The following is a 16,752-nucleotide window of genomic DNA, read 5'->3' on the forward strand; positions in this document are numbered from 1 at the left end:
TGATTAGCCTATACTTTTGATGCAGTCATGGTCAAAAGTAATTCACGTGCAGATACCCTGTATATATGCACTGATACTCTAAGTTGGGTTTGTTTAGAAAGTCTGGGGACCCCCCTAAAAAATAATGTGGGGGTCCTCCTGACCCACAGGTTGAGAGCCACTGTCTTAGACCACTATAAATAGGCTCTATGCACAGCAGTCATATTGTGAAGACATTCACAGGTGTTACCAATGATACTAATGAAGGCTCTGTTCCATTCTGGTCAAACAGAGTCAGGGTGCTAATATTATGCATGTTGACTCACTGGAAACGCTCTGTTACACCAGTAGGACTTAAATGTGGGTTCAGGGACCCTCATGGTTCCTTAAGGGGCTTCAAAATGGCCCCTTACGGTTGTGTAACTCTGAGAGTGTACAAATGTAACATTTGTACACCTTCAGAGTTATGGGGGTGGTGGAAATTGAAAAATCTGAGAACCACTGTGCTACACTAAATGGAACAGAGCCTTCATTAGTATCATTGATAACACCTGTTAAGGAAGTGAAAATATGGCTGCTGTGAATAGAGCCTATTACCATTCCTTCTTCACATACCCTTGTTTTTTCGATAAAACACTTCCTATGACGTGTGTGTCCAATCCTTCCTCACCACAGCCGTGATTGTGGTCACGTGACCCGTGTCATATGACAGTGGTGATTTCCGCATTTAAAACCAGCTGCGGGGAGTTTATGAAAACCTCTCAGTCACAGGTAAGAATTAAACACTTTAAAAACCTTTTAATTCTAACGTATTTATCATTAAATGTCAGTCTTTATTTATTTTATTAAGTGCCATTGTTTGAATTAAACCGTCACTTTGTTTAAATGAGTTGCAGCTTGACATCACATAAAGTGGTGTTAAAACAAAGTTATATGAGGAAATGATGCTCTTCTTCCTTCATGAAGTTAGCAGAGAATAGCAGATCTACAAGCTCTACTAGATCTACTTCATTTCTGCTCTCTGCAAAGAGGTTTGGTAAGAGCCAAGACAAGTACACAGCCACAAAGGTCAAGTTTAATTAACTATTGAGGGGTTAAATAAGGGGTGATGCAACTTTGATGATGGAGAGGGCCACTATTTGTATTTCCACACTCACTCCAAAGGGCCACATTGTATGCTGTCATATAAAACTGCCATGGGTTTTGAGCTTGTAGATCTGCTATTTTTGCTCCTTTTTTTTGTTGCTATTTTTGAATTGTAATCCTGAAAAGTTACATTTTCATTTAATTTCAAATGCATTTAGTTATACTTATGTTATGAACTTAAATACAAATACATCGGACATAAAAAAATACAGAAATGTAATACTATTCATTAAGCTACTAATATAGACTGAAGTAATTAAAGCGGGTCATGTTTGCATGTTTAGAATTGTTGTAACAGCTGAAATCAATAATATATCAGTATTCTGATATCAACCTGCGGGCCACATTAAGTGAAGGTGGGGGCCGCCAGTTGCCCATGTATGGGTTAAATGGTTAACTGTCTGTCTGAAAATACACATTAACAGGAATCCAACATATTCATTGAAAGTGTAAATAAATAAAACAAAAAAAACATAAATTGACAACACTGAGTGCTGTCAACCACGTCTATGAAGCTTCTCTATGAAATAGTTTGATATGCACAGTGGTGGAAGAAGTACTCAGATATTTTATTTAAGTAAAAGTAGCAATGGAAACACACTGTTTCAAGCAGTGGTGGACAGTAATGGAGTAAATGGTACTGTACAGTACAGTACAGTGCAGATTCTGAGGATCTGTACTTTACTTGAGTATTAGAATGTTTTGATACTTATGAGTACACTTCCAAGACAAATGTTACTTTTATTCAAGTACATGTCTAGGACGGCCGCAAAGTACTGTACTTGTACTTTTAGGTTGGCTTTTTTTTCTTCCTTAAAATGCAATTGGACACACTTCTGCTCTCTCACTAGCTGTGTTTCTGGCATCCTGCTCCACTCGCCTCTTTGTTACATCTTGTATGGGTGTATAGGAGTACAAGTATTTAGTTCTCGTTCCTCAGTCATTAATATGTTTTTGTAGGTGTCTGTTTCTGCAGGCTTTGTATAACGTAGTGGTTCAACAAGCACATCAGAGTTACCTCACTGAAACAAGAGTTACAAGGTCCTATATACATTAATTGTGAAAACATTACAGCCATTCATTGATATAAAAATTAAGAAATGTACCTCTACTTTTACTTGCACAAGTATTTTTTTAAAGTATGTACTTTTGCTTTTACTTAAAGTATTTTTCAAAGAATATACTTTTGATTACTTAAGTATATTTAAAAGCAATGACTTTTTTACTCTTACTTGAATGAAATTTTGACTGAGCTGCTTTTACTTGTAGTGGACTAAATTTGACCAGGACTATCTGTACTCTTACTCAAGTACTGAGGTCGAGTACTTCGTCCACCTCTGGTTACAAGTAAAAGGGCAAAGTTCAAATTTGTTACTCGAGTAAAAGTACAAAAGTATTGGCATCAAAATAAACCTTAGTACTAAAATGTTTGAAAATATCAGATCTACAAGGTCGCAATGCGTCTCGATGTGTTGTGGGCTTGTAGATCACAACAGGTCAAGGGGTCCTTGACCTGGAAAAACCTTGAAGACCCCTGAATTAAATAAAGCAGTTGGTTTAATCCTAACTTTGAATGAACATGAAGCACTTCACTTGTTGGATTTAACTCGGTGCTTCTCAAAATGGGGGTCCCGGCACCCCAGGGGGTCCTTGAGGTGGTTCCAGGGAGTGCCCAGCAAAATGAGTTCATAATAGCATCGAGGTTTTTAACCACTTTAAACCCTATACACATCTGGCACTTTGAAAATAGCAGATCTACAAGCTGACGATGTGTGGCATGGCAACATGTTGACGGCATGTAGATCTGCTATTTTCAAATCTTAAAAAAATGTTTTTTGGAAACGTAATGACGCAAAATTTGTATGGGGGTCCCTGGTACAAAATGTATTCAGATGGGGGTCTGGAAAATAATGTTAATTTGGGTGGTCCTTGACATAAAAATGTTTGAAAAAAAACTGTTGGCTGTACTTTCCAAGACTGATGATGGGTCTTATTCTAGGATGCTAGGATGACATTATACACACATTAGAACATGCATGTATCATTTAACAATGATAACCTAACGCAGAATATGAGCATAACATTGTGTTTATGGTGGTGGTTCTTAAAGTGGGGTCTGGGGACCACACACACACACACACACACACACACACACACACACACACACACACACACACACACACACACACACACACACACACACACACACACACACACACACACACACACACACACACACACACACACACACACACACACACACACACACACACACACACACACACACACACACACACACACACCAGTTTAAGCACCGGCTGTTTTCAAAACATCTTGGAACTTTTTTTTTTATCTGCATAATTGACAAATGAGGGCGGGTCCCTGGATCCAGTGTAATGTACCTTTATTTTTTTCTGCATATGTGTAAATGTTTGTTTATTTGTAAATGAATGCCCTACTTGGTCACATAAAGATAGCAAGCAAAAAAAGCCGATCAACATTGTGTTGAGAGCTTGTAGATCGTCTATTTTTGTTTTAAGTATATAATGATGATCCTATTAAGGAAACCTGTCCGTCAGCCACACTCTCTTGTCCCACATGGTTCTCCTTTAAGTGAAAGTGTTTAAGTGTCTTTGGGTTTTATAAATATTGATCCAATAAAATATTAACAAGAGCTTGTGACCCAATGATAACTAAGGTTCTTTAAAAAAAAAAAAAAAAACTTTTCAGAAAAGTAGGATATGATAACGGCCATGTAGGGTACATGGCTGAGGTTTCCCTTCCGTCTTCTTGGAAATGTTCTGTGGTTTTCTTTTTCCTGTACCCTTTTTTTTTTTGCTGACAGACAAATACATTTTACATTCGATATGATGAAAGAAGAGCGAAACAATTCTGTTGTTCATTGAATGTCTTTTGTCGTTGCCATATTTCGGGGCCCTATTATTATGAACGTATCTTCTTGGGGCCGTCTGCATCTGCAGTCATAGTGTGTCTTTGGACCATAACAAGTCACTTACAAATGCTTCAGTTTTAAAGGAGAATTACGGCCAACGTTATTCTTGCCTTATTATGACGTTATGATATACTAGGACGAGTGGTACAGTGCCATAACTCCATAACGTAGCCGCCACAGTTAAAAACCTGCGCCTGTACGTCTAGCATGTTCAAGAACAGGCTGCATAATGTTCTCTCACTGTAAGCCAGATCTCTGCAGAAAAGACTAAAGCAAATATATTTAAAGCAAGGACTCTGCAACCTAGGCGTGTTTTTTATTTACTGTGGCGGATCCGTTATGGGATTTCCGTACTGTACCACTCGTCCTAGGATATAACGTCATAATAAAGGTAAGAATAACGTTGGCTGTAATTGTCCTTAAGTACAGTACAATACCATATTTTTTTATTTTTTTATTGGCAGTGTAGCCAAATTTAAGACACTCGCATGTGAAATGAAAGGCTGAGAATCTATTTACAGTCCCATAAGTTGTCCCGTATAGCCACATGTAACTAGGTGTGACAGGGTCTCACATAATGTGTTTGTGATCACTAGGTTGTGGGTTCTCTCCCCTAGGTGATGAAGATGTGTGGTGTAGTGGCGCTGGTCTTCCTGCTCGGGTCGCTGTTGGGCTGTGAATGTGCTCCACCAGCAGACGAGATCAAGTTCCTCCCTGGGCTGCAGAAACAAGCCAACTTCAAACAATACTCTGGTTACCTGACTGTTAATGATGGGCAACACCTGCACTATTGGTTAGTATTACTGTTATCATTAATTGTACACATTAACCCATTAAGACCTGAGGCGATTCTTTAAAAAAATCATAAAAAAATAGCAGATCTACAAGCTCATAGCGCGGCACTCGGTGCCGCACTATGAGCTTGTATGAGCCTCTGGTGGCTTTTCAACATCACTGAATTTTCTCCCTAAAATACAAATTGGTGTAAGAAAGTTTACTCTTGTTTGCAACACAGCGTGCACTCCTGTCTCAACTTAGCTCTGTCTGTGCCTGAGACCGGGCGTGAGCTTGTAGATCGGCTATGTTCGGCAAAGCGGTTTGGTGTAGAGGGGGGAAAAAAAGAGCAGACTAAGTACAGAGTGAAAGGCCAAGTTTACTAAGTATTGACAGTTTAAGTGGTTTAATGCTCAACATAATTGTATACAATATGTAGTGGGGGTCCCTGCTTCATCTCTCTCAGCTAAACGTTGAAGACCCCTGCTCTGGAGTAAATATGTATCGCGGTAGCAAGTGGGCTGTCAAGTCACCTTTTATTTATAATATAGCACATTTAAAAACAACAGAAGTTGGCCCAAAGTGCTTTACAATCACAATAGCATAACCTAATAAAATACAGCATAGTAAAAGAAACATAAAGCAATACCTAAACAAAAACACCAACTGCTTCTAGGCTGTGAACTGCTTCTAGGTACGCTGAGGTCCGAGGCCAGAGCCCTGCACACTAGTGATGTGCGGGTCGGGTTTTTTCATGACCCGCCCCGCCCCGCCCCGCCCCGGAACCCAAACCGCCTCAACCCGCCCCGCGAACCCATTTATAAATCTATGGCTCAACCCTCCCCGCGACCCGCGGTAAAAAAAAGAAATCGGCAAAATCATGAAGGAAAATAATCTTCAAGTATACACCCCAAGTGTATTCAAACTGTTTTATTGTTATTATTCTTATTCTTATTAGGAATAAAGACAAAACAAGGGCATGTGATTTTTTTTTTTTTTTGCGTGTGAGAGCGGCTCACCCGCAGCCCGCATAATTTCCTCTGAAATCCTGACCCGTAACCCGCGGGTTGCCCCGCGGGTTACGGGTCGACCCGCTCATCACTACTGCACACAGACTGCAGAGCCAATAGGACATGGGGCTCATGTAATGCTATGTAACGGTAATTACCGTTGCATACCAAAACACAGCACCACAGGGAAGTAATGTGAAATTAGATGTTAAAGTGGCACTAACTGTCTTTTTTTAATGAATAAGACGTACTTTTATCCAACCTGTGCGGTAGAGTATGTTAATACAATATAACGTATACGATTGGGGTGGTTGTATTTTGTCTCCCTGCTCTTCTAATGAGTCATTTAGATTTTGTCAAAGGTCATGTCTCACTCAGACACAGGATATGACACAATTTTTTTCCTGATGGTCAAGATTAAATGTCTCCCCGAGCAAGCAGCAATCCCATTGAGCTCTATTAGCTCAATGGTAAAAATGTCAGCTCTTGCACAGGAAACCGGGTTCAGATCTGGGTTAGAAGAGAAAGTTGCATAGTGCAGCTTTAATGTTTTTATTTTATTTTGATTGCCAGGTGCGTTCTGCTGGCCCTGGCGGGCCACCGGGCCATTATATAGGTTTGTATATGATGAAAATAATAATAATATTTCTCTAGGTTTGTGGCGTCTCAGAAGCAACCCTCTCAGGACCCGGTGGTGCTGTGGTTGAATGGAGGTCCAGGTTGCAGCTCTCTGGATGGACTGCTGACCGAACACGGACCTTTCCTGGTAACATTATAAAACCATGTTAAATATTCACTATTCATGTTTAATGTTCACTATGCCAAATGAGTTTATTAATTCATACATTAATGTTTCAGATCCAGGATGATGGAATATCTCTAGAATACAACCCTTACTCCTGGAATATGGTCAGTGTACAACTACATCCAACCTACATTCTATATAAGACTAGTAGAACTGTTACTGAACAAACACTCTGTAAATGATTACCATCACAACATAGAAGTTTAGCTTTTTCACAAAATACTTTTTTTAATAACCAAAAAATATCACTTACCTAAAACATTCAGCTCCAGTTTTTTTCCTCCCATGGAACAATGATTGGAACAAGGAAGTGACGTATATGTCGTTTCCTTCTTTACCTGACCTTGGTTGTCTTCTGCTGTTAGATTGCCAACGTGTTGTACCTGGAGTCACCAGTAGGGGTGGGATTCTCCTGGTCAGATGACCGTCAATACAAGACCAACGACACTGAGGTCGGTGACCTTTTTTTATTCAACCAATGAAATCCTCTTTTGATATCCTCATTTTCAACCTTATCTTCATGTAAATGGTCTTCACTAATGCTCATTTTAAGATGGTACCATAGAAACTACAGCCTTTCTCTTCCTGGGAAAGTTAGTATGCTGAAATTCTTTGAAATGACCAAACCTGCCTACTGATGATGTCACTGGTAGACGGGTTTCTGAACTGTCCAGAGCCCGCCAATGAGACACAGAGTGAGTAGAAAGAAATGGTGCCATTATTATATTGAGCATTAGTGAGGACCAATAGGCTCTGTGGCATAAACATTGCCTGTTCCGGGTCATTTTCTCATAGGTTCATTTGATTGCCGCAGCAGCATAATTGAACCGGAAACGCATATGAATGTGCTGTGTGTTTCCCGGTTTTACTGGGTTATCCCTTTAAAGCCGGGAAGGGAACGCATGCGTGTCATTTTAAGATTTCTTTGGCTATTCAAAAATGGCAGATCTACAAGCTCATAGCACGGCACCGAGTGCCGCGCTATGAGCTTGTAGATCTGCTTTTTTTTTTTTAATCGTGAAAATCTTTTATATACATTTTTAATTCAAATATTTGCTTCTGGGGGTCCCTGGAACAATATTTTTTCCGTGCGTCCGGGGAAATTTTGGATTATTTTGGGGGTCCTTGACATGAAAAAAGTTTGAAAACCATTGATAATACAGCAACATAAGTAAAAAAATGTTTTTTTTTTAAACTATTAGTATTTAGAATACATTAGTAAAATCCCCAGAAGCAAAGATTTGAGTTAAAAACTTTCGATTTAAAAAAGTTCTTATACATTCAAACTAAAGATTTGCACACATTTTCACGATTTTTCAAAAAAATAGCATATCTACAAGCTCATAGCGCGGCACTCGGTGCCGCGCTATGAGCTTGTAGATCTGCTATTTTTATATAGCCAAAGAAATCTTAAAATGACACAGATGCGTTCCCGGTCTTAATGGGTTAATTGTGTTGTATTACAGGTGTCTCTCAACAACTACCTGGCCCTGAAGGAGTTCTTCCGCTTGTTTCCAGAGTTCAGTCAGAATGAGTTGTTTCTGACAGGAGAGAGTTATGGAGGAATCTACATCCCTACACTGGCTGAGAGAGTGATGGAGGACAACACATTAAATCTACAGGTAATGACACCAGCTAACTAACTACTGTAACCAAACTAATCCTACGCTGGCGGAGTCAGTCTTGGAGGACAACATTCTGAATCTAAAGCTAACTAACTACACTGGAAGAGAAAGTGATGGAAGAGGACAACGTAACCCTGCAGGTAACCAGATGCATACAGATGCATACTGTGGTTAACTATTGCTTCACTTACTACTAGTTACCTACATCATGTAAATGGATGACTGCTACTTCACTACTAGTGACCTACATGTACTGTCCACTTTGCACTTCAGCCCCCCACTGCAAATCAGGTTTATTGGCAAAATTCACAAACTGCAATATTACTTAAAATCAATATCACGATTTGTTTTGTGTGTGTGTGTTTCCGTTTGTTGCCTCAAATACCTCATGTTTTTCCTTTTTTTTTCAATGGTCAAAGTTTACAAGCTCATAACACGTGATGCAATGCATTGTGAGCTTGTAGATCTGCTATTTTTGTTCGCCTATAATACAGGGCTTAAGTGATTAACTAGAAGTAATTTGTGTTGATTCATTGATATATAATAAAAATAAACCTTGCTTGATTTATTTCAGATTAAGATGGTTATTGGTTTTAAAATGATTGAATTATTGGTTTATATGTATGCTCTATGGACCCCCTGTGTGTCTGGAATAAAGTTTGAATTGAATTAAAAGTAGTTTTTTGGTTGCTTGCCCAGCTCGATGCTACATTGTGTTGTGGTGTTGTCCGTTGCAGGGTATTGCCGTGGGCAACGGGATGGCCAGCTACGAGCTGAACGACAACTCTCTGGTGTACTTTGCGTATTACCACGGCCTTCTGGGTAGTGCGCTGTGGGCGGACCTACTCGAACACTGCTGTACGGAGGGGAAGTGTGACTTCTACAACAACCACAACCCCAACTGTTCCAATGACGTAAGTCTGACCAATCACACCCCTCCCATGTAAGTCTTGACCAATCACAACCCTCCCATGTAAGTCTTGATGTGTCCGTCTGACCGACCTGTTGTCACTTTCCACTCGTCACAGAAGCCAAATTTCTATACTCTTAACTTCCACACTCACTCCACTCGCACATTAGTCCCTCCTCCGAGCGAGGAGGAGAGTATTGGATGCGAGTCAGGAGGAATCGATTCCAATAATCGCATTCCTGCCTGCTCGCTTCTCATCCTGGATGCTGTATTTCTCTCTTATATGCTTATGAATGGAGCTGTTTGACATGCATTGTCCCACACCATGCACAACAAACAGACCGATTATGTAAATAAAGAGCAACCCATTATTTAATTTGTTGCTTCACTAGCTTTGATCACTGTTATTCAGATATAAATTTGACTTCATTATCTCTCCCGTTCAACACGCATGCAGGCACGTTATGTCAAAGTTTCGTCAGCTCCGAAACGTCCCTTTGAAGTCTGCGACACGGCACGGCTTTTAGACGCCATCTCCCAGACAGCGTAGTCGTGGTTCCCATCCCATAGCCCAAGGAGACGGTCCGTCCATAACAACAGATAGGCAGTCAGCATTAAAGGCGAGCGGACGAGAACAGGCTGAGTGAACACTGGATGTACACCCGCTGTTTGCCGCTTTTGGAGCTCACTTTCTCTCCAGGCTCGGCTCCTCCAAAAGCAAATGACCAGTGGTAGAAAGTAACTAAGTACTTTTACTCAAGTACTGTACTGGTACAAGTACAATTTTGTGTTTTCAATAATTGTACTTCTACTCAATTAAATTTTATGAAAGTGTCAAATCACAACAAGTTGTCTCAAGACACTTTACATGTAGAGCAGAGACCCGACATTGTCCCACCCTGAGCAAGCAATTTTGCGACTGTGGCAACAAAAAAAACCTTAACTGGAAGAAACGTCAGGCAGACCCAGGCTCTAGGGTGGGCTGCCTCTACCGTTTCGGGTGGGACTCCACTACATCTCAAAGGCAAATATTGTACTTTTTACTCCACTACAAAACGCGTTGCATCTGCAGCACGTTTTGTGCACTGCAGATGCAACGCACAAAACTCGTTGCATCTGCCTTTTCCACTATTTTTGAAAATATATGAAGATTTTTAACATGGAAATGATTGAAGATTAGAGATGGTTCCATCTCCTCTGTCATTATCAGACTAATAGGGCTGTCACAATATATCGTGCGACAATAGGCTATATCACTATAAGTCTGTATCGATGTATTATGTATTGTTGCTGGTGAAAATGGATATGGTGTGCAATATGAAAATGAAAGCTTGCCATAAACACAGTAAGCATTGTTCAGTGCTTATCACTGGGTGAATTCCAACCTGTTCAAGGGCTTTTTGGAGAGAAATGAAACTGACTAGGCACAGCAGACACTCTTTCAACCACCCTGGTTCACCCTATGTCAATGTAAAGTCTATCAAGAGACGATACAGAGCATTTCTGTGTGATCCAGTTGTTTTTGGAATCGGCCGTGTGTGTGTGTGTGTGTGTGTGTGTGTGTGTGTCAATGATATATACTGTGTGTGTGTATATGTATATATATATATATATGTATATGTATATGTATATGTATATATACATATACACACACACACACACACACACACACACACACACACACACACACACACACACACACACACACACACACACACACACACACACACACACACACACACACACACACACACACACTTCAATATCGTATGTTTCCTAAAATGTGTGTGTGTCTGTCTGCTTGCCTGTGTGTCTAGCTGTCTGAGGTGCAGTACATCGTGTACAGTTCAGGGTTGAACATGTACAACCTCTACGCTCCATGTCCTGGAGGAGTGAAACAGAAAGTCAGGTATGTAGAACCCTTAACCCTTAAGTCACTGGTTGGCACCATTTTCTTTCCAGAGGGCCGTACTGACTTCAATAAACTGAGCAAAGGGCTGACACTTGCAACGAATACAACTGAATTATGTTAACCCATTAAAACCAGGAAAGAATCTGTGTCATTTTAGTTTTTTAGCTATATGTATGTCATCTTTGAAATATTTTTTTACTTCGAAAATCGCGCTCAGTGGTAGTCCCTGCTGAACACCACGGAGGTTGTGTGTTCGAATCCACCGTGGTGCACCCGGCTTTGTCGAGTGTCTATCTATACGAACACAATAGGCTCTATGCACAGCAGCCATATTGGACAGAAATTGGGCCTCTTCTTACTTCCTTCACAGGTTTTGCCAATGATACTAATGAAGGCTCTGTTCCATTTCATGTAACACAGTGGTTCTCAAACTTTTAATTTCAAGGACCCCCATAACTCTGAGTGTACAAATGGAACCAAATTACGGGTCCATTTGGTTCCATTTGTACACTCTCAGAGTTACACACCTTTTAAAATGCACAACAGTACCCTGACTCTGTTTGAACCGAATGGAACAGAGCCTTCATTAGTATCATTGGTAACACCTGTGAAGGAAGTAAGAGGAGGCCCAATTTCTCTCCAAAATGGCTGCTGTGCATAGAGCCTATTGGCCCGTGTTCGGGGGAGGGAAGCCGGGCGGGGAGGGTGATATTGGTCACTGCATGTATTCCTACAGACTGGGGCGCCACCTGTCAGCAAGGAGTGTTGGGCGGGAGGAGTAGGACGAAGGCCCTACGTCCTCCCGGCGGGGGCTCCTCACTGGCAGGTGAGCCAGTAGGATATAACAGCAGTGACAAACACACAGAAATGTGTATGGAGAGGAATGAATTGCCATAACTACTAAATTGATGAGAAAAATGGGGTAAAAATGATTTCTACTCTAAATAAAACAATCTTGAGGTTGAAAAAATAAAGATCTACAAGCTCACAGCGTGTCACATTGTGACCTTATGTTATGGACTCAATGCAGACTGTTTCAATCACAATTATAAACATTTGATATTTACCATTTGACTACATTGTTACCTGCATCAGTGGAATGCAGCGATGGATATATATTTAGTTTTTTTTTTATGTCATACTGACTGTACATTCTGGTATTGATTATCAATTTGTTTCAGTATTTACGGAAGTATTGATAATCAATGCGATTCTCGACTGAGGTATCGGTGATCAATTTGTTTCTTTGGCAGACTGTATTGATCAATTTGTTTACAGTATTGATGATCAATTTGTTTCAGTATTGACGGTGATCAGCTGGTGATCAGAGATTTGGGGAACAGTTTCATTAATCATCCGTGGACCCAGCTGTGGAACCAGGTAATCTATCGATCGATGAATCTGACTGATCTTTTATCTCATCTGATTGATCTTTAATTATCTAATCAGTTTCTTATTAAGGAATAAATGCACTCATTACAACTCAGCATGATGCTGTTTGAATGATGGATTAATATTTACACATCATTTTACTTAACAACATTCTTTTTATTATTGTACAGCAACAAATGGCAGGAGACCTGTCTTTAATCTTTACTCCCATTGGCTGACAGCTGTCTGGTCACATGTTCACTGTTAACAAACCAGTTTAATGTGTGTGTGTGTGTGTGTGTGTGTGTGTGTGTGTGTGTGTGTGTGTGTGTGTGTGTGTGTGTGTGTGTGTGTGTGTGTGTGTGTGTGTGTGTGTGTGTGTGTGTGTGTGTGTGTGTGTGTGTGTGTGTGTGTGTGTGTGTGTGTGTGTGTGTGTGTGTGTGTGTTTATATATGTAGAAGCTGCGTGGTGTGTCTTCGTTCTACCAGAAAGTGCGTCTGGACCCTCCGTGTACAAACTCCACCCCCTCCACCCTGTACCTGAACAACCCTTACGTCAGGTCAGCTCTCCACCTTATTATGATGATGATGATGATGATGATGATGATTTGTAATAATAATAATCATTATTATTATCCTCTACATCAGGTCAGCTCTCCACATCAGCCCAGAAGCTCTGGACTGGGTCATCTGCAGGTAAAACCAGCTCTTTAGAGTGTTCTTTATAGAACCCATAACTCTGAGAGTGTTCTTTATAGAACCCATAACTCTGAGAGTGTTCTTTATAGGACCCTTAACTCTGAGAGTGTTCTTTATAGGACCCTTAACTCTTGAGTGTTCTTTATAGAGCCCATAATTCTGAGAGTGTTCTTTATAGAGCCCATAACTCTGAGAGTGTTCTTTATAGAGCCCATAACTCTGAGAGTGTTCTTTATAGAGCCCATAACTCTGAGAGTGTTCTTTATAGAGCCCATAACTCTGAGAGTGTTCTTTATAGAGCCCATAACTCTGAGAGGGTAGAAATCCCTTTGGTTCCATTCATACTCATCTGCGAGGGAAGCAGAGTTATGAAGTCATCTTTCTACTTCCTATTTCAGCTCTGAGGTCAACCTGAACTACGGTCGCCTGTACATGGATGTCAAGAAACAATACCTCAAACTACTGGGTAGTATGGTGAGTACTTCAACTACATACTACTGCTAATGCTGCAGTTCCTTCTGGTCTCCCACAATGTTCAAATGCTTCCGTCATACAGTCTGTTCATAGGAAGCTCTGAAAACGATCCAGGAGTAAAGCAGATATCCCGCCTCCTCCCCGCTTCCGTTTCATCTGCAGTCGAGTTATATTGTCCTACTATTAATCCAATTAGTTGAAGCCTATAGTATCTAGCTTGCTGCTTGGCAGAAATGGAAATTCTGAAATATATTTAAAACTATATTTTCGTGAACGGAGTGGCAAACAGAAGACCGCTTCCTTTCTCGGCTCCCAGTAGGTGTAGTTACATTGGAGGCAACTGGGACGTGTGTTTGTGTATTTCAGAAGTATCGTATTCTGGTGTACAACGGGGACGTGGACATGGCCTGTAACTTCATGGGAGATGAATGGTTCGTGGAGTCACTGCACCAGGAGGTAGGTTAACATATCCATACAGATGTATTGCTGAACCGTACTTGAGTAAAAGTATTTTTACTTTAAAATGAGTAGAAGGAAAAGTAGTCATCCACATAACCTCTTGAGTGAGAAAGTATCCATTGAGATTAAAGTACTCGTGTTCTTCATTCAACAACTCCAGAAAACTAAAGTCATAATCTATTTTATTATATAAATTATAACTTGTGTGGCAAGTACTGCAAGTCTTTTTTTCCACAGTGCCATATTGTTTTTCTACTTCAGAATCTCAACAAAAGACACTGGTATCTAAAAACAGTATTGACAGGAAAGAGACCGAGGAGAAAACGGTGAAATCAGGTGTGGCAGTGTGGGCAGGGCATCAAGACCACGGTGACCTCAGAGCAGGGGTCATCATCACCAGGCTTGTGGCGGACATTTTTGTCAATTCTTTTTTTGCCATGAACATACAAAATGAGCTGACAATAATATCACTGGAAAGACAAAGAGCTATAGCCTTAAATGTATTAGTGCAGTCGTTCTCAAAGTGGGTCGAGGGACCTTCTTTGAGGGGGTTCCAAAACGGGTCTGTAACTCCGAGAGTGTACAAATGGAACCAAGTGGACCCTTACAGGTCTGTAACTCCTGTGAGTGTACAAATGGAACCAAATGGACCCTTACAGGTCTGTAAGTTCCCGTGTGTGTGTGTGTGTGTGTGTGTGTGTGTGTGTACAAATGGACCCTTACAGGTCTGTAAATCTGTGAGTGTACAAATGGAACCTTACAGGTCTGTAACTCTGAGACTGTACAAATGGAACCTTACAGGTCTGCAACTCTGAGACTGTACAAATGGAACCTTACAGGTCTGCAACTCTGAGAGTGTACAAATGGAACCAAATGCACCCCATTTCGTTCCATTTGTACACAGTTATGGGGGTCCTTCAAAATAAAATAAGTTTGATAACCACTGTACTAGTGGAATCCTAATGTGTCATAGTAATTCAGTGTCACTTACATATTCTGAAGAAAACCTTGACTGACATTCATTAATTGGGTCTTATGATCAAAATAGGAACATTATAATGTTATTTAAAAAACTAAATCTAAAATTTTCCAAGGACAAGTCTTGCCACATTTGTCTGTGTGCGCACATGTTGATGACCACTGCCTCAGAGCTTGTCTTTTGAAACGCGTATGGCCAAACTGAAAGGGTATGGCGGCTTCCTGCCCTGACCGTACAAATACAGCTGGTCGTGTTTTGCGGTGGGCGGGGGGGTCTCTGTTGCTGCGCTCCTACTGGCTATAGCCTCCACTGGGGGGACGTACCGCAACACGTCAATGTGGGGAGGAATGAATCTGCGGAAGGACTGGGAGAAAAAGGGGTAAAAATTGGCAATTATAGATGAAAACCGTTTTGTTTGTGTGAATCGTGGTGTTCACGTTGTGAGTAGTTTTTAAGGTGTGTAAATAGTTTTCTTTAAAGTTTTCTAAATTATTGTTTTTTTTTTAGGTGGAGGTGAAACGTCGGACGTGGATTTATAAAGACGGAGCCACTGAGCAGGTTGGAGGATTCGTTAAAGAGTTCAACCACATCGCCTTCCTTACCGTCAAGGTACAAACACTGCTGATGCTAACAGCAAATACTATTACATCAGATGCAGGTTTTAGAAACATTAGCATCGTTTGCTTTCTTGCTGTCATTAAATTAAAACTCATGTGTCTCCAGGGTGATGGTGACATGGTTCCTTGATTCATATTAATGATGTCTTAACTCTTGTGTTTGCAGGGTTCTGGTCACATGGTTCCTTCAGATAAACCAGCTGCCGCCTTCGCCATGTTCACCCGATTCATCAAGAAACAACCTTACTGAAAACCTCCACCTCAATGTAGACCACCACTGAAGACCACCTCCACCTGTCTATATAGACCACCACCATGTGTATTATTTTAAAAAACATTTTAGAATGGTGAAAATAGCCTAGATCTACAAGCTCACACACGTTGTGAGCTTGTAGATCGGCCATTTTCACTACTTTTGTGTGACACACTTGTACGATGAAGTAGGGCATTCATTTAGGGAAAAAAAACATAAAAAGTTGCAATATGTCAATAGGTGGTTTCTGCCTGACGATGGCCATATATGGGTTTTGATGCATTTTCCGTTAATGGGCTGTGCCCTTACGGAGAAGCTTGGATATCGTCTCCCTGGTGCCCTCTGTGACAAATGATGAGAAAAGCAACGCGTCCATCGATATAACAATTACAGGGACCCCGTAAGGGTCCGTTTGCACCACTGGTGGTCCCTGGACCACACATTGAGAACCACTGCTATGTATATAGACGGGTGGGAGTAGACAATGCCTTGACAACCAATCAGATTTGAGCCTCACTGCCTGAGCTGTGACATCCCCGCCTCTCTGCCTGGTCCCTGTAGGGACGCTGTGGCTGTCATAGTGACACAAATGCTGTATTTTGATTTCCGTTCCCTGTGATTGGGCGACGTCGCACTGTAGCTTGGTTGTGATTGGACGATGTTGGCACTGTAGCAATTGGTTTCCATGGAATCAAAGGGAATTACCTGTCTGTGTGTCTGATTTAGATGTGAGCAATTCTTGTGAGCAATGCATATGATCAATAAAGAACTGTTGTGAAACCGGTAA

The 16,752-nt window shown here is 40.9% G+C and overlaps 1 protein-coding gene across 2 annotated transcripts; it reads left to right on the forward strand.

The window, feature by feature from the left end:
• Positions 1–710: 710 nt before the first annotated feature.
• On the forward strand, positions 711–16,752 carry ctsa (cathepsin A). 2 transcript variants are annotated; one of them, XM_084062909.1, is made up of 15 exons: positions 711–750; positions 4,696–4,871; positions 6,517–6,628; positions 6,721–6,771; positions 7,033–7,119; positions 8,134–8,289; positions 9,030–9,206; positions 11,020–11,111; positions 12,416–12,494; positions 12,944–13,044; positions 13,133–13,180; positions 13,582–13,657; positions 14,024–14,113; positions 15,603–15,704; positions 15,879–16,752. In XM_084062909.1, the coding sequence occupies exons 1-15, from the start codon at positions 730–732 to the stop codon at positions 15,960–15,962; spliced, it is 1,452 nt and encodes a 483-aa protein (XP_083919035.1). In that variant the 5' UTR covers positions 711–729; the 3' UTR covers positions 15,963–16,752. The 2 variants fall into 2 exon arrangements, with proteins under 2 accessions (XP_083919035.1, XP_083919036.1); XM_084062910.1 differs by lacking the exon at positions 711–750 and adding an exon at positions 895–1,015.

The sequence above is a fragment of the Gymnoscopelus microlampas genome, assembly GCF_963454915.1.
Source record: "Gymnoscopelus microlampas genome assembly, chromosome: 7".
Taxonomy (NCBI): Eukaryota; Metazoa; Chordata; class Actinopteri; order Myctophiformes; family Myctophidae; genus Gymnoscopelus; species Gymnoscopelus microlampas.

What these genes read in the sequence shown, in the direction of transcription:
- ctsa (XM_084062909.1), top strand. Translation starts at nt 730, where the DNA reads ATGAAAACCTCTCAGTCACAG. An exon ending in GGACCCAGCTGTGGAACCAG is followed by an intron (nt 12,495 to 12,943) that starts GTAATCTATCGA and finishes TTATATATGTAG; the next exon opens with AAGCTGCGTGGTGTGTCTTC. An exon ending in TCGCCTTCCTTACCGTCAAG is followed by an intron (nt 15,705 to 15,878) that starts GTACAAACACTG and finishes TTGTGTTTGCAG; the next exon opens with GGTTCTGGTCACATGGTTCC.